General features: G+C 39.3%; 2 protein-coding genes across 3 annotated transcripts in view; one reads left to right on the top strand and one right to left on the bottom strand.

Annotated features, from left to right (window-relative positions):
* Positions 1-11,893, top strand: part of psme4b (proteasome activator subunit 4b) — a 50,403-nt gene extending 38,510 nt beyond the window's left edge. Inside the window, exons 41-47 of the mRNA XM_047377246.1 lie at positions 52-254; positions 2,610-2,695; positions 2,876-3,004; positions 3,832-3,987; positions 5,821-5,959; positions 6,106-6,239; positions 10,213-11,893. Of these exons, the coding sequence (XP_047233202.1) occupies positions 52-254; positions 2,610-2,695; positions 2,876-3,004; positions 3,832-3,987; positions 5,821-5,959; positions 6,106-6,239; positions 10,213-10,347 (982 nt within the window). The 3' untranslated portion in view covers positions 10,348-11,893. The remainder of the gene's footprint in view (positions 1-51; positions 255-2,609; positions 2,696-2,875; positions 3,005-3,831; positions 3,988-5,820; positions 5,960-6,105; positions 6,240-10,212) is intronic.
* Positions 11,894-18,969: 7,076 nt separating this feature from the next.
* On the bottom strand, positions 18,970-24,941 carry chac2 (ChaC, cation transport regulator homolog 2 (E. coli)). Of its 2 annotated transcripts, XM_047377443.1 has the most exons (3): positions 24,585-24,921; positions 21,274-21,309; positions 18,970-19,391 (listed from the first exon to the last, which is right to left on the bottom strand). In XM_047377443.1, exons 1-3 carry the CDS (start codon positions 24,717-24,719, stop codon positions 18,999-19,001), a joined length of 564 nt encoding a protein of 187 aa, XP_047233399.1. In that variant the 5' UTR covers positions 24,720-24,921; the 3' UTR covers positions 18,970-18,998. The 2 variants fall into 2 exon arrangements, with proteins under 2 accessions (XP_047233399.1, XP_047233400.1); XM_047377444.1 differs by lacking the exon at positions 21,274-21,309 and having other exon boundaries at positions 24,585-24,941.
* Between the last annotated feature and the right edge of the window lie 2,944 nt (positions 24,942-27,885).

Raw genomic sequence — 27,885 nt, 5'->3', positions numbered from 1 at the left:
CTAAATTACCCCTTCCTCTCCTCTCTCAACCACTCCCCACCCTCTCTCCAGTGTGTTGACCTATATCTTCATGATAGACGTGGCCCTGCCCCACGCCAGGCCCACCTCTTCCCCCCACGTGGCAGAATTCGTCACCCGGGTCCTGGAGCGGCTCAAGCCCCTCACGTCGGAGCCCGAGATCCACAACCACGTCCACGAGGAGAACACCCAGGAGACGGACGAACGCACCCAGGCTGTCAAACTGCTCAAAACGGGTCAGATCGGGATGCAGGAATGAGACGTGTGCTATGAGGGGAAAAATATCTAAATGTGTCATGACAGCTTGTTCTCTTGTCGAAATAGAGGAACACACTGAATAACTTAAGTTAAAAGCTTCTCATTGATTTCACCTTTTTAAATTCATTTTTTGAAAAAGGTAGTGAAGTATTGATCGCAGGCATATTCCAAGGGTATGTGTTGAAGCATTTAAAAAACAATTTAGGGAAACAACACCAATTCATTTGTTTGGAGGTTACCTTTAAGATCTAATTTTACAGGTCATACAGTTCAGTAATTGCTGCAGGATTTTGTTTTGTTATTGATTTTAGCTGCAAATTGTTTGTATTTTTTTCTGGAGAACCTTCTGCGGCTTTCTACTGATATTTATGAACATTTGATTTTACTTGGTTCTACACAAGAAGTGCAGTTAACAAAAAAAAAATCTTGTATCAGTGCATCTTTAGTTTTAATCCAAAAAGAGGAAACTTTTAATTAAAAATTCTTTAATTACAGAGACACCTGCTTCACATGTTTAACAAAATATTTCTGAGGGAACAAAATAAACATTTGCTAGATCAGGAATTACTGGATGGATAAAAATAATGTCAACAGCACTGGGTTACAATCCAAAAACGAATTATTTAAAGGAGACACAGGATTTTAGCCTGCACCAGAATGTTGTTACCTTGTTCATCTCTCTGGTCCTGTGTCAAATTTGCAACAAAGAGATGAGACTTTAACAATATAATTGAGAAAACTTAGAATCTCAGTCATTTTGTTTCCATAAAGGGGGTTTCAGAAATCACAAACTGTGTTTTAGAATCTGTAAACAGTGTAGAATAATCTAAAATACTGCCGCTTTCAAGCAGGATCCCATCTAATGCCATACATGGCATTACATTTGGCTTTCCACAAAAAGAGCTCCAAAGGAACCACATTTCAATGAATTAACCGATTATTAAACAATTACTTTAGTGTTCCAATAATTACCCTCAGAACAAATGTGTTAATAATTTATTAAAGAGGTGGTAAGATAAATGTCATAATTTTATACATTTATTTTTGTACAAAAATATGTTTTTAACTATATGGTCTTCTCATTCAAAAATGTTTTTTATTCTACCAACCTCTACCATTAAAATCAGTGGGCGGGGCTATCACTGCTCTGGTCTAGGTGATTGGTTGGAAGAGAGGGGAAGACATATAGCACAGGTCTCTGGGGTCTGGACTTGATCCCATTACACCTGCGTCCAGGATTGAAGCCTCTGTATATGGGTCGCACGCTCTACCACTACACCATTCGTCGCATACTCCACCAATATTTTAACACAAAGACAAAATTATTGGAGTTGACATTTTAAACGAAGACATGCCTGTTAGGTTAATTGGTCACTATAAATTCCCCTTAGGGGTATGAATGAGTGTGTGTGTGGTTGTTTGTGTGTTGCCCTGCGATGGACTGGCGACATGTCCAGGGTGTACCCCGCCTCTCGCCCATAGACTGCTGGAGATAGGCACCAGCTCCCCCGCGACCCACTATGGAATAAGCGGTAGAAAATGACTGACTGACTGACATTTTAAACGTGCTATGGCATCTTATATTAATATTTATCATAATTAGCATTACTACCTGTAAACACAGGCCTATATGTGTGTTCGCTGAAAGTTAGTGGATCCTTATCCTAACATCTCCTACCTCATCATGATCAGTGACAGAATTGGACTCTTCACAGGGCTGCTTTGCTGTTATATGTTTAGCCTCCTGTTATTAAACTCTGTTGTTTTAGACCTGATTTAACCTTAAAGAAAATACACTTCTTTCCTAAAATCTTTACACAGATTTAAACGCCTCTATTTAAAACAGCTCAGTGATAATGTAAATAGTCAATTTAGTCTTCTTTCCTCAGCAATAACTTTGACACCAAAGAGTGTTGTTGTCAGCACGACAATGAAAAACGGTTTGGGGTTTTAGCTTTTGATTGGCCAATTCCTGGTCAGATTAGTCATTTTCTCTGTGCATGTGTTTTTGTTGACCTCTGTGAATTTTATTAATCTCAAGTTTGCTAGATTATATTGACAATTTAAATAAATCTACAAAGGACTCATTTAATTTCTCATTTTAATTTCATGGAAATGCTACTCTTTTAAGTTCTTTACTCTCCATTGCACAAACAAAATATCTTATCATACAAGTCATTACTCACTAAATTAGATGAGCTGTGTTTTACCACCAGATTAATTCAACAAGACCATAGCTCAGAGTTTGCATTTCATTTCATTTGCCAGTAAAATCCTCTGTGTGTGTGTGTGCATGCATATCTGTCTATGTAAACGTATGTCTGTGTTTGCAGTGTTAAAGTGGTTGATGGCAAGCGCAGGGCGAACCTTCACCACCCCTGTTCAGCACCAGCTACAGCTCCTGCCTGTGCTCTTCAAGGTAACAACACACACACAGGCACACAAACGCACTAACCCATGGGTCCCAGCACAGCATTATTACCCACTCAATCTTACTTGCCCATTAAACACAATTTCTCTCTTCATTTACAGAAAATGGTGCGTTGCTTTGTGTCTTCCTGCCTCTCTGTCTCACTCTTGTGTTTGTCTCCCCCCACAGATTGCCCCAGTGGAGATTGATGAGAGCTATGATGAGATGAAGCAGGATGCACGCACGTGTCTCTCTCTCATGTCCCAGGGCCTGGTTTATCCGGAGCACATCCCTCTGGTTTTGGCAGCACTGGAGGAGGTACGCACACACACCCTCATACACAAAAGGATACTCATAAGGCATGCTGCCCTATGGACCTGCAATCAGTGTTTCAAACCTGATGCTGCCCAAGATGCTAGAGGAAGAACAGCATGGAGTCATTGTAAAAAGAACAGAAAAAGTCAATATATTTTTACTTTTAAGGTTTTTCAAGAGAACTCTTTAAAGTGCATTTTTAAAAATAAGTTGTATTCTTGCAAGGTATTAGGATAAGATCCAGTGCAACTCCTCAAGCCATTTTACAAATTAGCCAATTATTGGACTGTGGCCAGCTTCACTGACATGAAGCAAACCAATAATAACAAAAATATGTGCATATTCTCTGCTGGTTTGGTTGTTGTGATACATGTTTGGACAATAATTAAACAATAAAGTAGACAACATGCAACATAACTTATTGGTCTCTCACAATAGGTTTTGCAGGGCATTTGTTTATGTGCAGCTGTACATTCACTTTTGTCTTTTCGCCATCCGCCGTCTATCTGTCATGTTTCTTTTGACTGAAAGTAACATCATAATAGTTCCTGTAAGATAGCTCTGAGGAGGTTTTAAGACATGTGCACAATGAATTAAGGTAATCCAGATATCAAAGCATTGCAGACTACAACTTAACTTGGCAGTCTCTAAGGTAAATACAGCAAGAGTGATCCAGAGATTTGACATGAACATCCAAGATGAAAGCTGAACCAAGATTTTTGACACGTATCAAACATGACAAAGGGGACTGAGAGTTTTCATTACCTTATACAGCACATCCTTTTACTTTGGTTAAGTCATTCCTTTCCTCTGTCCTTCTCTCTGCATAGATGGCGGGCAGCAGATCTTGGCACGCTCGTTTCTCGGTACTGACCTACCTCCAGATCACGGTCTTCTACAATCTGTTCACTCTGCTCAGTTTGCCCGCTGAGGTTCTGCGCATCCGAAAGTTGGTGATGCAGCTGCTCCTAGACGAGCAGCTTGAGGTAACATATTGAAAAAACTGGACAGAAAGTGCAGGTTTGATGCTGCCATTTCTCATAAAGCCTAACTGACAGGATTACAAGAGGCCATTACTCCCTTTGCTCATTCTCTCATTCTCTTTCTTTTCTGTTCATGATTGTTGCTTAGAAATAGCAAATTACCTCACTTTCAGTGCTACTACAGAGAAGTTGATGAAGCAGCTTTGCATGTTTTCGGAGTCATGAAGAATTTCAGCACAGCACAAGCCTTAAGCACAGGTGTTCTTAATAAATTTGGAAACTTTTGAAAATGTATGTATTCGGTAATTCAGTTGAGAAAGTAAAAAAAGGACATTTATTACAAAGAGTGATATACTTCAAACATTCATTTCTGTTCATTTTGATCATTATAGTTCACAGCTAGGGTACTGTACAGTATATGTACTCAGTATTTGTTTGGGGGTCTCTTTGGATGAACTACTGCATCAGTGTCAAGGAGGCGATCGGCCTGTAGTTTTGCTGAGGTGTTCAGGTATCCCACATTGCTTTGATTGTGGCCTTCTGCTCATCTGCATTATTGGGTGTGGTGTCTCTTATCTTATTTTGACAACACCCCATAGATTCTCTGTGGGGTTCAGGTCAGGTCAATTTGCTGGCCAATCAAGCACAGTAACACCATGATCATTAAAACAGGTATTGAGAATTTTGGCAGTGTGGGTAGGTGCCAAATACTGCTGGAAAATGAAATCACAACGCTTGTGAGCAGAAGGAGGCATGAAGTGCCTAAAAATGTTCTGGTAGATGGCTGTGTTGACTGTGGACTTTAGAAAACACAGTGGACAAACAAAAGCAGATTACTAACTGTGGAAACTTTACACTGGAGCAGATCAACTAAGATTCTCTGGCTCTCCACTCTCTTGGTCCATGGTTTTTTTTTTTTCCTTAACCCAGGGAAGGTGCTTCTGACACTCTCTTTGTTTAAAACTGAGGGCAATGTGACAATTTTAGCTTAATTCCTTGATATTGCTGTGTGTGAGGGGCTCTTGAAGCTGTGACTCCAGTCAGATTCCGCACCATTGTAATCTATACCAAACACTTGAATGGGGTTTGTTTCACAATCCCCTCAAGGCTGTGGTTAACCATATTGCTTGTGCAGATTTTTTTAATCACACTTTTTTCTTCCACACATCTTCCCATAAGTGTACTTGGACACTATTATTCAAAATGTTCTGTATAGCTTGATTCTGGGTTTTCATTGACTGTTAGCCATGATCATCAAAATGAAAAACTAAATGCCTGAAATATTTAACTGGGTGTGATATAACATAAGAGCTTTACTTTTTGAAATGTATTAAAATATCAGTTAAAATATCAAAAATGACCTTTTTGATATCTAAATTTGTTGGGATACAACTTCATTTGTTCTAACAGTTCTTTTATTTTTTTTATTTTTTTGCACTGTCTTGTAAATTGTCAATAGTTTAGCTTTTTTGCTCACTGGCCTTGCATTAAAACCTATGAACTGTTTTCCTATGTAGATCTGGATTTACACCACAGGTGAAAAATCAATTGCTGAAATTCAGTCACTATTTAATATTTAGCTGAGCTTATGAAGGATTTGAAGCAGTGTCTGGGGAGGAGGGCTTGCATCCACTTTTGCTTAGTGCTTTTTCCTAATTCATGCACAGGGAGGCAGGAGGATTTAGTGAGTTCTTCCTAATTCTCTTCTTCAGTTCCTCACTGCCCCCATGATTTTTCCCTTCTATTTACTGGTTTGGATTTTTAATAGTCTGTTTTTTTTTTTTTTACCTTCATGTCTTGTGCTCCTCTTCCCATTTTTCTGTTTCTTCCCCGAAGGTGAGGGATATGGCCTGCACCACCCTGAGTGGTTTACTGCAGTGCCAGTTCTTCCCTCTAGACTGCAGTCTGCAGACACAGCTCCAGACGCTGAGTCAGACTTCCCTCCCCAAGGCCAGAGGAGAGCTGGCCTCTACGGGTACACACATAAAACACGCACACAAATACACAGCGAGGAAATCACAGTAATACTTGCCCTGTTACTCTTTCGTACCACAGGGGGATTGTGAGCCTTGAAATTCTAAAGCCTGCTTTAACTTTTCATATGTGTGTGCGTGTGTGCAGACATGGTGCGGCGCCACGCTGGAGTGCTGGGGCTCAGTGCGTGCATCTTGTCGAGCCCCTACGCCGTTCCACTGTGGATGCCGCAGATCCTGATGGACCTAAGCGACCATCTCAACGACCCGCAGCCTATAGAGGTATGCACGCACACGCGCGCCCTTACACAAACAACAAGCTCAAAGCACTGAGAACTGAAAGAATACAATTTCATTCTCCAATTGAGGAGAAAATTATGTCTTTGGCCTTTCTTCAAGCATGAATCAGACGTACAATGTAATCCGCAGAGCAGACAGCGTACTGGTGAGGATAATTTAATGCTTCTTTTGTTGCAAAGTAGTAGATGATGAAGAATTTGCAATAAATGCATCTGGGAGTATATATTCATATGTAGAACAAATAACCATTCTGTTACACAGGATACTTGCACAAAAGTCCACAGAAAAATACATCTATTTGAAAAAGGAGTCACACCTAGTGTTTCAGTTCCTATTTCAACTGTGTCTTGTTAAAGGACTTATGTGTTGCTATGCAACACATTGCTTATGCAACAGTGCCTTCATTTTTGCCATAATTCTTAATAAAAGTTTTGTTTTAAACAACAATCAGGGTATAAATGTTCCTTACAATGCCAACTGGCAAGTGATTGGTGTGTTTAAACAGTGCTGCAAACAGGAGTTACAAATACTAGTTGTAGCAGTATTTATAAATATCTGTTGAATTTAAAAGACCTGACAGTTTTTATAGAATCGCCAACAACTTTTAAATTTTTTTATTCCTAAACAGCAGATGTGAGTGCCGCACTGCGGACAAAATGAAAACTTAGACCAGGAAAATGATACGTAGCTTTTGCTATTCTAATGCTACTTTGATTTTTCTTTCCTCAAAAATAATCACAGAATGACAAACTATCCAGCTTTTCTGTGGGCTTAACAGAAACCTTCTGCGCTTCTTATCAGGCTCATGGCCTGAGCTGTGTGCACCGTGGTTTAATACAATCACCCTTTCTTTCGCTGCAGAATTGGAAATGATTATATCCTCAGTGACCTGAGGATAAAATGAAAGGTTAAAAATGTCACACATTTGCGGTCTTGCTACGTTACACACCAGTTTTTTCAGGTCTAGAGTCAATGTTTTTTCAGAGGAACTGCTGCTAAGCAAGGACTGGTCTTAGTTTACCACAAACATCAGTGTCTCTTATTGACCTAATTCAAATTCTGATACCGTTGCAGCTTTTTAAGGGTTATTTTTGTCATCTCTATAGTTATGCCTCTACCTCAAAATGAAGTCTTAAAGTAATGGGTAAAAGTAGAACATGTGTTTTTCCGAGCAAAGAGAGTTTCATTGCATTGCAAAAAATCCTCAAAAGATATAAATTTAAAATGCATCTTGTAATGCAACAAACTGGGATATTATTTTAAAAAGCACAATATTAAATGAATATACTGGTTTATTTAGGCGGACTTACCAATCCTTGAGTTTGAGTTTCTCTTTTTCTTAAGAGCTCTGAGAGCAATAGTGTTAAACAAACATGCTCCATGTTTAAATGATGAAAACATCTTCGAGTTTCACTGATCCACAGCTTAATGTCATGTTTTTTGCTCTTGTTGAATCAGATGACTTTTCACTCAGAACTTGTTTTACTCTAAATAATTGCTACCCTGCATTTTTTAAAGTTGGATCTGGCATTTTAACATAAATAAAAGATAGTTGCTTCATTAGATTTTTATCAGTGTAAACAAGTTGAAAAAGTGCTGCTAAAAACCGACCGCTGCTCTTGGATTCAGCTCTGCATTTTTTAGGTTGCTTCAGATCAGCTTTGTTTTTGCACTCTAAACAGAAAATGTATACTTATTTGCTCGTCTTTTTCAGTTTTTTGAACTCCATTATTAGGCCTAAGCGTAGGCAGTATAATCAAAAATAATTAGAGCCTTTTACAAGGTACAGAAATGTGCCTCTAACTTTTTTTCATACCTCACAACAAATTAAGCATGAAAAACAGCTGCTATCAACGTCCCACTTTATTGCAGGACTTTACCACACAGAGAATGGAAGTGCCCCATACCTCATGCAATTTTTCATGTTTTGTCATGTTAAAACTACAAACTACAATGTATTTTATGCAATAGACCAGGGATCTGCAACCTTTACAATCTAAAGAGCCTTTCTTGCCCTCAGTCTAGCTAAATAAGAGTCAATTGTGCAAAGGTTGAATGTACTTTTGAAAAATGACAACTTGTATTTTTTTATAAATATCTGCCACCATTTATTTTTTTTCAATAATTGAACTAGACTGCATTGTTTGATAACTAGGATCAATTTGAAATGTGTATAATTGAATTGGAATCTGTCTGCATGGTTGGATTGAATTTACGTTTTTTGTAAAGTGCCTTGAGACGAGATGTGTTGTGAACTGGTGCTATTTAGACTTGAGAAGTACTCACAGAGTGCAGACCTCCACCAAGCCAATATGGTAATTTACCACTATCAGGTTTATATACTGATGATCTATAATCAGGATGACTTTTGGCCACTGCCTGTCAGCTGCTAACGGAGTGAGGAACCATGTGGGCACTCCAAGTTATCTCACCATGGTCCGGCAATGATAAAGAATCGTTCAAAAAAGTCCTGGATCCAGATGGTGCTCCACATCACATTCAAAGTCTAATCATCAGTTCTTTGTCCTAATACGCACATTATATGAAAATGTTATCCAAATCTTTTCCTAACTTTTTGAGTTATTTTGCAGACAAACAAACCAACGCAGACACAAACAACCTCCTTGGCAGAGGTAATAAACTGAACTGAATCTGCTTCAAACCTCCACAATTTTAATCCTGACCTGTGTGGTGCATCCGCTGGTCCTCATGACACAGTTTGTTCACTAATTTTCTTTAACAAACCTCTGAGAACAGCTGAGATTAAATTAAACACAGAAGGGCTCTACTCACTAATAAGCTGACATGTAAATCCAGTGGGGTACTCTCTATTTTCCTTAGGGTTGTCAGATTAAGGGGCCTGAATCAAAAAGCAGGCCATACTTTTCCGGTTTTTATTTGTTTAAAAAAAAAAGACATTAATTATTGTCCTTCCACTACACAATTACGCACTATTTTGTGTTATAAATAAAATAGAATAAAGTTTGTGATTGCAATGTGACAAAATTAACAAAAGTTCAAGGGGTTTGAATACTTTTGCAAGGCGCTGTAGATTGAAACAAGTTGAAATTACAAATTGAAGCCATGGATGTTTTATCCTCCAGGCTAAAGAGGACAAAATCATCCAGCTTGCAGCTCTGTACGAACATCGTTAAGAGTGGATGATTTATACAGGCTTTGACGCAACATATGCACACATTTTTCAGAAAAGCTCTTGTTTATTTCAGAACAGCAACATCAAGCTACATCCTGCATCCACTGCAGGAGCTGCAGCAGCAGCAGGTCTGCAGCAAAAGGTTCTCTGTGCTAAATTTGCTGCAGAACAGAGGGCCTGTAGTAAAGAGCAGGATTGGTGGCTTAGTGAAGTACGTTTTAGGGTCATCTGTGGGATTTTTGCCACAAAAAGCTGGTTCACTTCTGACTCAAGATAAGAAATCACAGACAGAGAAGAACAGTCTCCCATTCAGTTTCTTTTGGAAAGTGTAAAACAACAGCAACATCAGTACACAGAGAGAATGTAAATCTTTTCTATCTTTCGGTTAATGTAGCTGCTCTGTATGACTGATCTTAGAGATTATTCAGCAGTAACCAAAGAAAAACACTAATAGCTATAGAAATACTTTCAAATGACTTTTAACCATGTAGAATTGATGTAAACCAACATTTTTTTCTTTTTAAGGACCACTAAACTCAAAAATGTATTCATAGACTTCTGAAGGACATTAGTTTTATTATAAGCAATGCAAACATACAAGTTTCCCTCTTTTTCTGACAAATATGTGTTCAAAATCAAATGTAATGCATCAGTATTTTGTCTTTGCAGTTAAAAGTAGATTTAGATTATTTGTAAATCGTTTTCTTCTGCTTTCATTTATGTTTTGCACACCCTGTCTATATTGTTTTGATATAGTTTTACAGAATAATTTGAAAACATGGCCTCGTTTTTGTCTTAAAGATGACAGTGAAGAAGACCATGTCAGAGTTCAGGCGCACTCACCACGACAACTGGCAGGAGCATCGGCAGTGCTTCACCGATGACCAGCTTCTGGTGCTCACCAACCTGCTGGTGTCGCCCTGTTACTACGCCTAGACGTCCATCTGCCTTATGTTCTGGCTGTCAGCTACCACGGAAAAGTAATCCCACCTTGAAGCCCTGCTGGGAGTTTCCGTCTATGCAGTCAGTGATGATAAATGCTCATCATTGTGGGGAGATCTCTGTCTGGACCCTCACGTGCCGCTGCTGACCTTTTAGCCGGAAAGCAGCTGGGGACAGAATGGTTTTCAGTTACCATGTTGCTCGATGGAGTTTGTTTGGCTCGCCGAGCAGCCCCACAGGAAGCCACAGGAAAGATAAAGGTGTGTGTTCAGTCTCTTGCAACTCTGATCTACACAGAGACTCAAAATCTTTTCTTCTTTATCGTCACCCCATCGTCATCTTTCAGGAGTTTTCTGAATAAAATGTATAAGGTAAATATTTAAATACAGTCACATGAAAAACTGGGACACCCCATAAAATATTCAGGTCTTTATTATCAAAAGTTCACATATTGAAGTCCAATTTTATCTCTTAATATTCTCTGGATAAGAAAGTGATTTAACTGGAATAAAAAAATAAAGGTAAGGAAAAAGTTAGGACACCCTACCCCCTGATAACTAATGTTACCTTCATTGACAGACATAATTTCAGTGGAAAGCTTCTTGTAACAAACTACCAGTCTCTGACATTGGTCTGAGGACAGTTGGTCTGTGAGATGTTTGGAGGGTTTCCTGCATGTTCCCCCAGTTTAAGGTCATACCAAAGCATCTTGGTGAGATCCAGATCTAGACTTTCACTTGGCCCATGATGGATTTACCGGAATGTCATGTTGAAGGGTCCAGTTTGCTTTGGCTTTCATTACTTTACAAATGGTCTCAAGTTTTCCTCAAGCATCATCTGATACATAGTAGCTTTTAAAATAATATGTCCAAAGACCATTATTCTAAAAAATCTGGCAAAATAGCCTTCATATTTGTCTTAAACTCATCATGATTATCACTCTCTGTTGGTAGCACACCACATTGGTTGTGTTAAATTTGAACAGGGCAAACCTTTCTCAAAGTGCTGAGTCATTAAGTTCTCATCATCTGCATCTGATTTAAAACGCCTGTGTGGGATTTTTGGCCATTTTCAGTGGGAATGAATTTAGGGGGCTCTTAGTTTGATACATTTTACAGAACATTTTAAAGAAGGTAGTTCTTCATTTACTGTTTTCCTGGACATTTTTAGAATTCTTTTTTTATTGATAATAATGTGTCCAAATATGGTGGAAAATCAAACAGTTTGTCACATGGTGTTCTAATCTGTTCATATGATTGTTAACAATAGACTCACGCTATTACTAATAGAAATAATAAATAAAGGTATCTCTATATTGGCAAATAACATATGTTGTAAATACAGCTGTTTTCATATTCAGCACAGTTTTATTATAAGAATATGCACTAAGATATCAAGTTCAGTAGATGTACATCATATTTTGCAAAGTCCTCAAACATAAATGCTTTTCTTTCTTTTGCACGGATAGCTTTTAGCTTTGTGCCAAAAGAAAAACTAACTGTACAGATGCCGCCGCAGCCAATAAACACTAACTACTGGTTTCAGCTGTCTGTGTGTGTCTAAAGAGGAAAAGAGGATTGCATATAGAGCTGTCACTCGCTTGTTCTGAGCATTGATTTCTTTCTGATGTATCGCTGTTCGAGTTTGATGTGTGTGAGAGATACGGTGGCAAGAGAAGAGGCTGATGGCTAATGCTGGAACTCTGGTAGGTGAAGATAGTGAGGAGAGGTCAGTGTAAATACATGATAAATGCAGTGAAATTCAGCGTTGATTAGAAGTTTGTGTACACTCATCATGGGCATGAATTTCTCATATATTCTGAGCTTTTAATGATTTATTTGAACTGTTCTTTTTTTCTGGGTGGACTGATATCACAACATATTTTTTTTTAATTCTGTGTGTACAAGTTGGAGGTTACTGTGGATCTTCTCAAATCCAGAGGTCAAATTCATACCTGCAGGCATATATGTTTTTAGTTGCCATCATGTAGCCTGTGGCATAATTCTAGCTGAACATTTGACCACAATTAGAAGAGTTTATTTAAACTGCCTGGTTTCCTTGGTCAGACTTGGCTCTTATGGCAAGTGTTCGAGTCACCCGATTGACTTATCCATTTCAAATCCAGAACAGCCAACTGAGTCCAAGTTTCAACCAGCTAACACAAATTATCCCCCTCAGATTGAAGGAAAATAGTCTGGATGTTTGGGCTCAAGCCTATAATGAATTGGAAATTTCTGGATCACCAATGTCGCTGCAAATGGTGAAGACTGTTGTACATAAAAAATAGACTGAGAGGAACGTTTTGGTGGAGTCACAGTGAGGCTTTTAATGATAAGCTCTTGCTGTGGGACTGTTTTACTGCCAGTGGTGCTGCTGCTTTGCACAACGTTGATAAAAGAATGAAGGGAGGTTTCCTCAAAATAATTTAACTTCAAATCAAAAGCAAGACCTTTGAGCTCGACTGAAACTTACAGCCCACCCACACGGACGAGACAAAACCTTCTGGATGAAAATGTTATTGCCAGAATAGACAGATTGAGATTGAGCTACATTTAGAAGCGTGGTGAGGGGCTGTTTCGCTGCCGGTTGTACAGCTGAATTGCATAAAATATCTAAAATAATAGGGAAGAAGGACTACTAGATGATTGATACTTGGAAATTGGGATTTTATTCAGGACAATAATCCCAAGCGCACAAAAACATTGTTTTGAAATAAATAAAGCAAACCAGCATTAAGCTTCTGGAAGCCAAGACAATTCTCCTACTGAACATGTATGAAATACTCCTAATTTAAATGATCTCTACCAGTTATCATAAGAAAAGTGGTCATCTAGGCAGAGGTACGCCAGAGGTTTATGTGGTTTAGCTGCAACTTTTTAGGAGACATTAAAACAAATTTGTGGGGGTCCACACATATTTTGATCCTGTATGTATAATTTTGACTGTATGGATTAGAATTGGGCCTGCACGATATCAGGAGAACTTGTCATAGCGATACTTGAGTGAAGTATTGAGACGATAATGTCGACATCCATTTACCTAACTCTTCTTTCTCTTCCTTTATTACAGTTTAACCACCATTTTTTGAGCCTTAGAATCTCAGCTGCTAAATTTAGACATGCAATGCTTATGAATGCATGGCACTTAAGATATTATATCCAGCCACATACTGCTTTGCATCCAAGCGGTCTTTTGCTATTGCCATTTTGCAAATGTTATCGCGATGATGATTGTGATTCAATATATTGTGCAGGCTTAATTAGTGTGTACCCAACTCTTTAAGTCACTGCAGTCATGTGCTGAATTATGCCTCCCTGGAAAACAAATATTTAAAAAATAATTACAATTATTAAACAACCCAAAGAATGGCATTCATGCAAAAAATAAGTACCTGAGAGTTTCTGTTCAGAACTTCATCTGGTATCCACATTGTTGCCACTGGAAGTAACTTCGTTTTTTTATTAAGCATAAAGAACATTTTAAAAATTAAGGAAAGGAGTCCGGTAACAAATGTTTTTCAATTATCTATTTTCTTCTTGCTCTACTCATTCCTTTGCTCCAGCACATGGAATAGTCCCAGCAAATCAGCTCCAGATTTGAGTTGGAAAGTAGGAAAATTATTATGGAGCGCATGAGAAAAAGAGTGGATTTATGGATAAGGTACCAAGTGAAACGCACCATTATAACAACGGAAATATACTTGTGTAATCGAGTGCTTGAAAAAGAAGGAGAAGTGTGTGTGGGAATGCAAAACCATCCTTGCCCTCCCCCTCTGAAAGCCTACAATTTGTCTCAGCGGTGCTTTGAGCTGAGCCCTAACATTAGCATGTAAACATAGCAATCTTCACATGCTGGAGTTTACTTTGTAAATATTAATGGTGTTCACCATCATGATGTGCTGCAGTGCTGATTAGAGCTTACAGTAACACACAAATCCTGCAGGAGGGGAATACCCCTCTGTAAGGATTTGATTTTCCAACAAATACAAAATTACTTAAGATAGGAACGTTTAACTTTATTTTGGAGACATCGACTGACATTGTTGTGATATTATATATATATATATATATATATATATATATATATATATATATATATATATATAGATAGATAGATAGATTAGACAGACATACAGACAGGGAGGGAGGGAGGGAGGGGTTGGACAATGAAAGTGAAACACCTGTCACTTTCATGGGAGGTTTCATGGCTAAATTGGACCAGCCTGGTAGCCAGTCTTCATTGATTGCACATTGCACCAGTAAGAGCAGAGTGTGAAGGTTCAATTAGCAGGTTAAGAGCACAGTTTTGCTCAAAATATTGAAATGCACACAACATTATGGGTGAAATACCAGAGTTCAAAAGAGGACAAATTGTTGGTGCACGTCTTGCTGGCGCATCTGTGACCAAGACAGCAAGTCTTTGTGATGTATCAAGAGCCACGGTATCCAGGGTAATGTCAGCATACCACCAAGAAGGATGAACCACATCCAACAGGATTAACTGTGGACACAAGAGGAAGCTGTCTGAAAGGGATGTTCGGGTGCTAACCTGGATTGTATCCAAAAAACATAAAACCACGGCTGCCCAAATCACGGCAGAATTAAATGTGCACCTCCACTCTCCTGTTTCCACCAGAACTGTCCGTCAGGAGCTCCACAGGGTCAATATACACGGCCAGGCTGCTATAGCCAAACCTTTGGTCACTCATGCCAATGCCGAACGTCGGTTTCAATGGTGCAAGGAGCGTAAATCTTGGGCTGTGGACAATGTGAAACATGTATTGTTTTCTGATGAGTCCACCTTTACTGTTTTCCCCACATCTGGGAGAGTTACGGTGTGGAGAAGCCCCAAAGAAGCGTACCACCCAGACTGTTGCATGCCCAGAGTGAAGCATGGGGGTGGATCAGTGATGGTTTGGGTTGCTATATCATGGCATTCTCTTGGCCCAATACTTGTGCTAGATGGGCGCGTCACTGCCAAGGACTACCGAACCATTCTTGAGGACCATGTGCATCCAATGGTTCAAACATTGTATCCTGAAGGCGGTGCCGTGGATCAGGATGACAATGCACCAATACACACAGCAAGACTGGTGAAAGATTGGTTTGATGAACATGAAAGTGAAGTTGAACATCTCCCATGGCCTGCACAGTCACCAGATCTAAATATTATTGAGCCACTTTGGGGTGTTTTGGAGGAGCGAGTCAGGAAACGTTTTCCTCCACCAGTATCACGTAGTGACCTGGCCACTATCCTGCAAGAAGAATGGCTTAAAATCCCTCTGACCACTGTGCAGGACTTGTATATGTCATTCCCAAGACGAATTGACGCTGTATTGGCCGCAAAAGGAGGCCCTACACCATACTAATAAATTATTGTGGTCTAAAACCAGGTGTTTCAGTTTCATTGTCCAACCCCTGTATATATATATATATATATATATATATATATAGATATATATATATATATATATAGATATATATATATATGGAGAGAGAGAGAGAGAAGGATTTATATATATATATCTGAATGAATGAAGTATTCTCATTGAATACTTGGTTCTGTACAAAGTTGAATGTCCTGACAACAAAATAAAACAAAAATCAATGGAAATCAAATGTATTAACCAATGGAGGCCTGGATTTGGAGTCACACACAAAATTAAAGTGGAAAAACACACTACAGGCTGATCCAACTTTGATGTAATGTCCTTAAAACAAGTCAAAATGAGGCTCAGTATTGTGTGTGGCCTCCATGTGTCTGTATGACCTCCCTACAACGCCTGGACATGCTCCTGATGAGACGGCGGATGGTCTCCTGAGGGATCTCCTCCCAGACCTGGACTAAAGCATACGCCAACTCCTGGACAGTCTGTGGTGCAACGTGACGTTGGTGGATGGAGCAAGACATGATGTCCCAGATGTGCTCAATCGGATTCAGGTCTGGGGAACGGGCGGGCCAGTCCATAGCTTCAATGTCTTCATCTTGCAGGAACTGCTGACACACTCCAGCCACATGAGGTCTAGCATTGTCCTGCATTAGGACACTACACTGACAGACACAGCAAACCTTCTTGCCACAGCTAGCATTGATCCTGGATGAGCTGCACTGCCTGAGCCACCAACATTCAAAAGTGACCAAAACATCAGCCAGAAAGCATAGGTACTGAGAAGTGGTCTGTGGTCCCCACCTGCAGAACCACTCCTTTATTGAGTGTGTCTTGCTAATCGCCAAAGATTTCCCCCTGTTCTCTATTCCATTTGTACAACAGGATGTGAAATTGATTGTCAATCAGTGTTGCTTCCTAAGTGGACAGTTTGATTTCACAGAAGTTTGATTTAATTGGAGTTATATTGTGTTGTTTAAGTGTTCCCTTTATATATATATACAGGTCCTTCTCAAAATATTAGCATATTGTGATAAAGTTCATTATTTTCCATAATGTCATGATGAAAATTTAACATTCACATATTTTAGATTCATTGCACACTAACTGAAATATTTCAGGTCTTTTATTGTCTTAATACGGATGATTTTGGCATACAGCTCATGAAAACCCAAAATTCCTATCTCACAGAATTAGCATATTTAATCCGACCAATAAAAGAAAAGTGTTTTTAATACAAAAAACGTCAACCTTCAAATAATCATGTACAATTATGCACTCAATCCTTGGTCGGGAATCCTTTGGCAGAAATGACTGCTTCAATGCGGCGTGGCATGGAGGCAATCAGCCTGTGGCACTGCTGAGGTCTTATGGAGGCCCAGGATGCTTCGATAGCGGCCTTTAGCTCATCCAGAGTGTTGGGTCTTGAGTCTCTCAACGTTCTCTTCACAATATCCCACAGATTCTCTATGGGGTTCAGGTCAGGAGAGTTGGCAGGCCAATTGAGCACAGTGATACCATGGTCAGTAAACCATTTACCAGTGGTTTTGGCACTGTGAGCAGGTGCCAGGTCGTGCTGAAAAATTAAATCATCTCCATAAAGCTTTTCAGCAGATGGAAGCATGAAGTGCTCCAAAATCTCCTGATAGCTAGCTGCATTGACCCTGTCCTTGATAAAACACAGTGGACCAACACCAGCAGCTGACACGGCACCCCAGACCATCACTGACTGTGGGTACTTGACACTGGACTTCTGGCATTTTGGCATTTCTTTCTCCCCAGTCTTCCTCCAGACTCTGGCACCTTGATTTCTGAATGACATGCAGAATTTGCTTTCATCCGAAAAAAGTACTTTGGACCACTGAGCAACAGTCCAGTGCTGCTTCTCTGTAGCCCAGGTCTGGGGAATGCGGCACCTGTAGCCCATTTCCTGCACACGCCTGTGCACGGTGGCTCTGGATGTTTCTACTCCAGACTCAGTCCACTGCTTCCGCAGGTCCCCCAAGGTCTGGAATCGGCCCTTCTCCACAATCTTCTTCAGGGTCCGGTCACCTCTTCTTGTTGTGCAGCGTTTTCTGCCACACTTTTTCCTTCCCACAGACTTCCCACTGAGGTGGCTTGATACAGCACTCTGGGAACAGCCTATTCATTCAGAAATTTCTTTCTGTGTCTTACCCTCTTGCTTGAGGGTGTCAATAGTGGCCTTCTGGACAGCAGTCAGGTCAGCAGTCTTACCCATGATTGGGGTTTTGAGTGATGAACCAGGCTGGGAGTTTTAAAGGCCTCAGGAATCTTTTGCAGGTGTTTAGAGTTAACTCGTTGATTCAGATGATTAGGTTCATAGCTCGTTTAGAGACCCTTTTAATGATATGCTAATTTTGTGAGATAGGAATTTTGGGTTTTCATGAGCTGTATGCCAAAATCATCCATATTAAGACAATAAAAGACCTGAAATATTTCAGTTAGTGTGCAATGAATCTAAAATATATGAATGTTAAATTTTCATCATGACATTATGGAAAATAATTAACTTTATCACAATATGCTAATATTTTGAGAAGGACCTGTATATATATATATAGATGTCCTGGCCTCCACAGTCACCGGACCTGAACCCAATCGAGATGGTTTGGGGTGAGCTGGAACGCAGAGTGAAAGCAAAAGGGCCAACAAGTGCTAAGCATCTCTGGGAACTCCTTCAAGACTGTTGGAAAACCATTTCAGGTGACTACCTCTTGAAGTTCATCAACAAAATACCAAGAGTGTGCAGAGCAGTAATCAAAGCAAAAGGTGGTTACTTTGAAGAACCTAGAATATAAGACATATTTTCAGTTGTTTCACACTTTTTTGTTCAGTATATAATTCCATGTGTTAATTCATAGTTTTGATGCCTTCAGTGTGAAGCTACAATATTCATAGTCATGCATGGTTGTTTGTGTGTTCCCCTATGATGGACTGGCGACCTGTCCAGGGTGTACCCCGCCTCTCGCCCATAGACTGCTGGAGAAGGGCACCAGCTTCCCCGCGACCCACTATGGAATAAGCGGTAGAAAATGACTGACATCAAATAATGTATAACACATTTTCTGTGCAATGTGTTTTTTGGTAATAAAACACCTTAGTGCAATCCTTTTCAGATTAACTTTTCTTTCATATACAAAACTAAATTGATTTCCCTTGTGTGTATCTCAACCCTATCAATATTTGACAAATCTGGTCTTCTCAATAAATAACCCATAAAAATGTTTTTTATTTATTCTTAACAATCTATTTTCAGTGTTTGTTTTTCTTTTTGTAGCCTTTCTCTCACTATTGCTTCAAGAGAAAACAGATGTCTGTCTGGGTCTTCAGGCATGGTAGTCCTCACTGCGTCAGCCAGCTGGAACAGGTACTCCGTGTTTTTCCCACTCGGACCAGTGGAGTTCAGGATCTGGTTGGCTATCTCGTCCAAGGGCGCAGGACCGAGGTAGTTGGGATTGCCCTCGTTGCCGATGTAGAGCAACGTCGGGCTTGGCAAGTGGTTGGACTGAGGACGGGGGTAGAAGGTCACTGTGATGACCTGATAGCCGCCTTTTTCGCGGTAGTCGAGGTAGCGCTTCACTTCCTGCTCCTGCCCCGTCGGCAGCTTGTAGGCAACGCCCCAAACGCACCCCTGCAGAAGAGATGAGAAAGAAGACGGGGCAGGTGTGGTTGACTTATTCTGGTGAGAAACAGCAGCCTTATAATGTCTCCACAGAAAGTTATGAAATCTTTAGTTGTCTAACACTTTACATAAAAAACATTAATACTCATTTCAGATCCAAAAGTGATATACAGGTCATTCTCAAAATATTAGCATATTGTGATAAAGTTAATTATTTTCCATAATGTCATGATGAAAATTTAACATTCATATATTTTAGATTCATTGCACACTAACTGAAATATTTCAGGTCTTTTATTGTCTTAATACAGATGATTTTGGCATACAGCTCATGAAAACCCAAAATTCCTATCTCACAAAATTAGCATATTTCATCCGACCAATAAAAGAAAAGTGTTTTTAATACAAAAAACGTCAACCTTCAAATAATCATGTACAGTTATGCACTCAATACTTGGTCGGGAATCCTTTTGCAGAAATGACTGCTTCAATGCGGCGTGGCATGGAGGCAATCAGCCTGTGGCACTGCTGAGGTCTTATGGAGGCCCAGGATGCTTCGATAGCGGCCTTTAGCTCATCCAGAGTGTTGGGACTTGAGTCTCTCAACGTTCTCTTCACAATATCCCACAGATTCTCTATGGGGTTCAGGTCAGGAGAGTTGGCAGGCCAATTGAGCACAGTGATACCATGGTCAGTAAACCATTTACCAGTGGTTTTGGCACTGTGAGCAGGTGCCAGGTCGTGCTGAAAAATGAAATCTTCATCTCCATAAAGCTTTTCAGCAGATGGAAGCATGAAGTGCTCCAAAATCTCCTGATAGCTAGCTGCATTGACCCTGCCCTTGATAAAACACAGTGGACCAACACCAGCAGCTGACATGGCACCCCAGACCATCACTGACTGTGGGTACTTGACACTGGACTTCTGACATTTTGGCATTTCCTTCTCCCCAGTCTTCCTCCAGACTCTGGCACCTTGATTTCCGAATGACATGCAGAATTTGCTTTCATACGAAAAAAGTACTTTGGACCACTGAGCAACAGTCCAGTGCTGCTTCTCTGTAGCCCAGGTCAGGCGCTTCTGCCGCTGTTTCTGGTTCAAAAGTGGCTTGACCTGGGGAATGCGGCACCTGTAGCCCATTTCCTGCACACGCCTGTGCACGGTGGCTCTGGATGTTTCTACTCCAGACTCGGTCCACTGCTTCCGCAGGTCCCCCAAGGTCTGGAATCAGCCCTTCTCCACAATCTTCCTCAGGGTCTGGTCACCTCTTCTCGTTGTGCAGCGTTTTCTGCCACACTTTTTCCTTCCCACAGACTTCCCACTGAGGTGCCTTGATACAGCACTCTGGGAACAGCCTATTTGTTCAGAAATTTCTTTCTGTGTCTTACCCTCTTGCTTGAGGGTGTCAATAGTGGCCTTCTGGACAGCAGTCAGGTCGGCAGTCTTACCCATGATTGGGGTTTTGAGTGATGAACCAGGCTGGGAGTTTTAAAGGCCTCAGGAATCTTTTGCAGGTGTTTAGAGTTAACTCGTTGATTCAGATGATTTGGTTCATAGCTCGTTTAGAGACCCTTTTAATGATATGCTAATTTTGTGAGATAGGAATTTTGGGTTTTCATGAGCTGTATGCCAAAATCATCTGTATTAAGACAATAAAAGACCTGAAATATTTCAGTTAATGTGCAATGAATCTAAAATATATGAATGTTAAATTTTCATCATGACATTATGGAAAATAATGAACTTTATCACAATATGCTAATATTTTGAGAAGGACCTGTACACAAAAAATGTATGCTATAAAATCCACACTTGACAAATTCATTTCCAATAATAAAAAACTGGCATAGTGAGACGTTGTTTCACATGTTTAGAACTGGTTATTACTCACCTCGGGATCCTCGACCAGAGTAACAACACGACCAGGCTGGAAAGAAAACCCATTGAGAGATTCAGACACTCTGAGATGCCATACCTCCAACCAATGACTAAAGATACACCTCAGTAAATAGGAACGCCATCGAAGACGTAATTTACTTCAGTATTTCAATTCAAAACTCAATATATTATATCGATTACTTATACAGAGAGTGATGATTGCGGCTTACAGCTAATGGAAATTTAAAATTAAGTTTCTCAGAAAATTTTGAATATTAAGACTAGTAAAAAAGGACTTTAAAAACAGATATATTATGTTATGGCCTACACAATAATGGACACGGCTGCTGGCTTGACAATAGACCAGCAGGCAGCAGTTGATATCCTATAGAAAAAGGGCAAGCCACAAAAGGTCACTGCCAACGAAGCAGCCTGTTCACTGTGTCGAAGTATTCAAATGGAAAGTTGAGTGGAAAAAAAAAAGTGTGTTATAAGAAGGCACACAATCACCAGGAGGAAAAAAAAAAAAAAGAGTATTGTTTTTATTAGTCATCTGCAATATTCACATTTTCTGACACTGAATTTTGGGTTTTCATTATCTAGAAGCCATAATCATAAAATGGACACAGATAAATGCTTGAAATATCTAACTCTTTGCGTAATAAATGAATATAATAATACATTGTCACTTTCTAAACTGAATTACAGAATAAAATCATTTTTATAATCTAATACATTGAGATGCACCCTGTACCTTGACACGAGTAATCTGCTTGTACCTATTGTAAGTTATAAACTGCAGGTAAGATACTAACTAATCATTTTCTCTTAACAGAACCCCACTTAAAAAAAAATGTTATCGCTTAAACAAACCTAACATATTACCATTAGGTCAACATAATAAGCGTTTTGGATATTTTACCGAGCCTCTTTTTCCTTTCCTTGAAACTGTGTTGACTGTTTGCTATAAAGTGGATTGATTTTACTATGTCAAACAAAAAGCCAGAAAATTAAGTTTGCTGGCTGCAACACTGTAGGCCTCCCTGTACCACAGAAAGCAAATGGCTCCATTTCAACAAGAAATTAAGTTAATACCGTTTAATGTTGGAAAAATGCATAAATAAATGACATGACAATATATTTTCTTAGGTTAACTTTTAAAAAGGGATTTTCACACTGATATTCAACTTCCATCAAAGCAATTTAGATTTAGATTCCTTATATTTGTTTTAAGCCAATCATACCTTCTCAAGAAGGTTGTATAATTGTGTCCATGTGTAATGAATTACCTAATATTTAACATGTTATCTGTCCTCACTTTTATAACTACTTTCCCTTAGACACGCTTTCAAATGCTATTCAAGTTTCAATTTGTTTGATGAACCCTAAGTTTGCATGATTTTTTTTTATTTACTTTCCTGAGTTATATGTTTGTTTACTGTTATTTCAGGTGAGGTTTTTTTTAGAGAACTTTTCTGCAGATTTTCTTTTGTTTTTTTATTCTGCTGCATTTGGACGGTGTTTTTTGTGCAAATGTCAACAACACAAAATGAATGAAAATAAGACGGCTATAGAGTTTTCTCAACGTCTACAAAAGAAGCAAGTCATCATGATCTGGCATTAGATGGCGTCGGGTACGGACAAGTCAGCTGGTTATGTAAAATGGAGATAACGTACCTTTGACATGAGCTGTTATTTGTCTGCCTTATGGATAAATATAAATTGTATATTTTACAGACAGATGCATCTTATTAAGGTGGAAGGTTGATGGCTGTCTGTTCAGCGGTCCTGAACTATATTAAATTATTTTTGTTTTAAATGTTTGTAGTAATGTCAAGATATTTTAATTTGACATTTACAGACAATCCCACGCTGACATTTGAACTAATTATAAGGTTACATAATTTTTTTCACCCTCTAACTTTAAAACGTATTTGTTGTAAAAAATCTGAAGTTGATTTCTGCTTTGGCTCTTAACTAACAGATTGTTACACAGTTTTTTAGGAACTCTAGACTAACTTTAATCAGCTCTAGTTTAAAAATCTAACGCACCTAGAATGGTTCTACTCTGAATATAGACTCATAAACGTACGCTAATAGAATTGAGAATTTGATTTGATAGATAAACATGCCAAGAATATTTTAGTTATTCACTTTTTTATTCACTCCTGTTAGGGGCATCAACTTATTGCTGAAGTTTTAAACATTACAAAACTTTGTTTAACAATACTAAAGACAGCAGAATTTCTCTTATCATCCAAACAGAGCTTAGGTAAATAATAACCGACTGATAGAAGAGCATATGCTAAATTAGCTAATGTAAGGGTCTAAAGGACCTAGAATGGTCCAACCTTGACTGATTTTCCAATCAGAAATTGTAAATTATATCTTAGCTCACAATTATACTGGAGGATTTCATGCTAAAAAAGGAACACAAGTTGAATGTTGCTATGTTTCAAGAGAAAATATCCCCTGTTACTGTTTTGATGATAAAAATATATTTTACAGTAACAAAAAAAAAAGACATTTTGCTGAATAAAGGGTTCAACAAGTCAAATAATTGACATTTATTCAGAAAAAACATATCAATGATCGTTTGTTGAACGTTGTATGGCATTGGCTAAAAAAGTGCAATCAGACCACTAACAACATAAATGAACATATTATAGATTCATTGCATGCATGATTTCAAGACAAAAGCTAATTTGCAATCATATCCCTAGTTAGGTTTTTTTCTTGTCAACAATACACTGCAATATTGAAATTACATGATCATTATACAGTACTTTAGCTACGCTTATAATACAATAAATAATATAATAAAAACACCAAAATACAGCATATATATAAATTCCCATATAAACAGTACAGTATCTGGACATACTGCATCAGCTTTTAAAATGCTGTAAAAATATAAATTTGTAACACACTACTGATTTTGGTATCTGAAAGTACTTTTAATGCTCTTACTAAGGCAAAAGAAAAAAAGAAAGTTTTTATTTAAAACTGTTTTGAACATTTTTGCTGGCATACCTATTATTTTAACTGTGGCACCTTTCCTCGAGCAAATTTTCAAGCCAAAATTAAATTAAGGACCCCTGATCCAAGATGATCTAATATTTTTTGTGCTGTCAGTTTGGTTTTAAGTACTTTATAACCAGTAGACTACTTCATACCAGGTTAGCCCCGTCTAAGTATTTTAGATTTTTTAGTTGGAGCTCATCAAAGGTGCATAGTTCTTAGAAGAGGTGGATTAGCTCTTAGGGAAGCTAACTTCAGCATCGGTGGTAGACAGAAGCCCCCAAGCTTTTTGATTTCACCCACCTTCCCCGGTACTCCGCGGTGGTCGGTGCTGCCCTGCCAGAACCGGCGGCTGAAGCCCTTTATGTAACCGACTCTCTTCTCCTCGAACGGGAAGTCCACTTTCCAAATCAAGGATCCGTAACCGAAGACCCACATGATGACCCAGGAGGCTAACTGTGCGTTGATGGCAGGAACTGGACGGACTGGTATCGGTTTATTCAGTCATCTACGCAGTTTACAACAAAGGTCCCACCTTTATGACACCCGGCATGGTTACCTGTTAAAGCATAACGGCTGTTTAACTACCGGGTAACACCGGCTGTCACTCTGGAAACAAAGGGTCAAATCGTCCAGATTACGTAACTTTCTGTACTTCCGTTGAGTACCTTTCGCTATAAAATGCTATATAATTTGTTTTCGGAAATTTCTCGATTAATATTCAAGGTAATATTTATATATAATTATAAGACAGGTACTTTCCACCGGGATTAAAGGTTTAACGCTAGTTTAGTCTTGACAGGTGATTCCTTTGGAGCACTGAACTTTTGTTTTAAAGGGAAAAAGTATTTTTCGTGGATGTCCTCAGTCCTTTCAGCGTAATAACACTATTTAGGCCAAAGAGAAATGTAAAAGAAACTTTCTCTTAATGAAATAATTTAGCATCACAACGGATTTTTATTCTAAAATGCCAAATGACAGATTATTAAGAACCTTTCTGTGCAATATAAACAGACAAAACATGTACAGAAAATTATTAAATGTACTTACACTTTAAAATAATAGAACTGAAGAAATAAACCAGGTATTGACTAGAAAAAAAGATAAACAAATAATAAATGTAAAGAGTACACAGCTAAAAAATTGCATCAAATCAGCGACTGTGCAGCAGCCCTCATCCTGAGCAAGCAGTGGACGGTTGGTTGAATCAAGGTGCTAACTTTGCAGCAGCACCCCGGAATGAAGAGGACCACCTCCAATGTCTAAGGACTGGTTGCCCCTCCAGGGTATCGGTACCTGGATCTGGGACAATGTATGTGTGTAAGGAAGTGCTAGTGAGTGTATGGCGTCTATTTTTGTGTCTTTACTTTGGGTGTGAGGGTTTCGGATGTGTACACATGAGAGTGGCAATGTGTTATTGTGATTGTGTGTGCTTGTTTTTCTGTCAGGTTGGGTTTTGGGCCGCTCCCTCTCCCGGATAATCTTAGGCCCCCCATCAAATGTGGGCCAATTTACCCCCGTCATGCTCCCTGCCGGTGGCTGTCGGTGCATTATTGGTTCTCAGTATCCAGAGCTGGGTGATCAGGTATGTGCAGGCTCACTCCCAGAGGCTGCTTGGCGGGGCCTGGGCCCCCTGGCTCTGTTGGGTCTATGCTTGGAGACGGTGTGCCCTTGGGTCTCGGGTCTGGATCCATGACTGGATGTGCTCCATTGTAAGAGCTGCTGGCGGGGACTGTGGGCTCGTTGCTGAAGCTCCATGGGGCCTCTACGCTGTGGTGGCTGGGTGGTTCCCCCAGGACACTCCTTTGCTCTTCTCTGTGGGGCCTTTGGATGTCTGTAGCTCCGATCTCCTCCATGTCTGCCTCGGGTCCTGGGGGGTAACTCTGTGGCTCCGCTATTGAATATTCTCATGGAGAAACCTTATATACACAAGCACGCTTACACATACAGCCACAGGTGTTTGAATTCAGGTTTTTACAGATACACAGATATACTCTATATTGAGCTGCGGTTGCCACTAAATACGTCATGTATTAATTAATACTGTGTACGTTTCAGTAACGTTGTTATATATGCGTTCATTGTTTGTCCCTGTGGTTTTTCCTTTTTTTCTCTCTCTCATTCTGCAAGTGTAGAAGTAGACTTCTAGGGTATTATCTTGTATTCTCTTTATTCTTCTGTTTACATTTTAACTTTTCGCCCCACCTCTCTCCCTTTCTTTCTTCTTTTATTCCCTCTTGTTGTCCATCTCTGTGTCCACTGCATTTAAAATAACCCCAAAGCAATTTATAATAAAGTATTTATAATAGCGTAAGCCGTATGGCTCCACTTGTGAAACTAAATCTGTTGGGCATCTTCTTGGCACTCAGACAACAATTCTAAGTGCTACTCTGCCAGACAGGACACACAAACAAAAACATCAACTTTACAGCAGCCCCCTGATACTGAGCAATCATGTGCCAACAAGCCACAACCTCTTCTATTATTTCTTTATTTATAGGAACTAGTGTGTGGTGCCATTAGACACCAAACTGTTCAACATTGGTTATACATACAACAATAAAACAAACTGTATTATACAAAGTTTATTGGCACCCCTGGGTAAAATTGTGTACAAACATTTTAAAATAAATTGCTTCTAGGGAGAGTTGTTGATGCTCAAGGTTCCATTGTTTGCTGAAGCTTTCTAACAGTGAGCTTTGAAGAAAGCTGAGATCATAATAGATTATTTAAAAGCTTAAGCAACGATGGACAAAGGCCATTACTTCCTGATTTATTTACTAAAAGTTACAGTGTGGATGAAATGTTTTCTGAGCTCAGACAAACAGAAATTATTGACTTAGCTTCAGATTTTATTAACATACATTTCAAGCTATTCTATGGCTACAACCTAAAATTTGTCAAGATGTCTGAAAGAAATTCAAACCCCTGTACAGCCCCCAGGCTAGTGGGGTGGAATGAATATACAGAAATTAAACACAGCATTGCAGTATTAAACATCATTACCAGGGGTGCCAATAAATGGAGCAGCTTTCCAGATGTAGCAAGATGTTTTATGAGGATAATGGCAGATTTCCAACCACACTGCACAAGTATTAAATGTCTACCATATTTCTGTGTTTTAGGTTTGTTGCTTTAAAGTTTTCTCAAAACCAAAAAAGGGTTTTATGAGGTGTCACATACTTTATTTTTCACTCAAGATACATTTTAACCAAGTGTGGCTCTATTCCAAAAGTTTATATAATTTTGTTGTTATTAAACAAGTGACTATTCACACATTAAATATGAAACAATGCATGATATTAATTAGAAAACAACAGCAGCACTGTAGATGTTACTTTGTCCTTTAGTGGCAGAAAGTCCATTAAAGTCTGCTATACTTTTCAGTTTTTTAACTGAGTGACAAACCTACTGGCCAATGGATACCGAGCCGCCTCCACTTGGAGGCAGCTTTGGCTTTTCTAGGGGTAAACATCTGTAGCACAGTTTAACCCATGACATGCACAGAGCTTTTTCCCTGACAGCAGGGGGTGCTATATTTCTGTTTTCAACAATGTGACCTGCTCTGCCAAAGAAAATTCTCTTCATGTGCATGCCATGTGCA

Source organism: Girardinichthys multiradiatus, chromosome 10 (assembly GCF_021462225.1).
Source record: "Girardinichthys multiradiatus isolate DD_20200921_A chromosome 10, DD_fGirMul_XY1, whole genome shotgun sequence".
NCBI classification, from domain to species: Eukaryota; Metazoa; Chordata; class Actinopteri; order Cyprinodontiformes; family Goodeidae; genus Girardinichthys; species Girardinichthys multiradiatus.
This window is presented reverse-complemented; position numbering and strand designations above follow the sequence as displayed.

Excerpts from the sequence above, each read along its gene's own strand:
- chac2 (XM_047377443.1), bottom strand. The coding sequence starts at position 24,719 with ATGTGGGTCTTCGGTTACGGATCCTTGATTTGGAAAGTGGACTTCCCG. Across the intron at positions 21,310-24,584 it reads ACCGCGGAGTACCGGGGAAG|CCTGGTCGTGTTGTTACTCT; the intron begins GTGGGTGAAATC and ends TTTTCTTTCCAG. Across the intron at positions 19,392-21,273 it reads CTCTGGTCGAGGATCCCGAG|GGGTGCGTTTGGGGCGTTGC; the intron begins GTGAGTAATAAC and ends TCTCTTCTGCAG.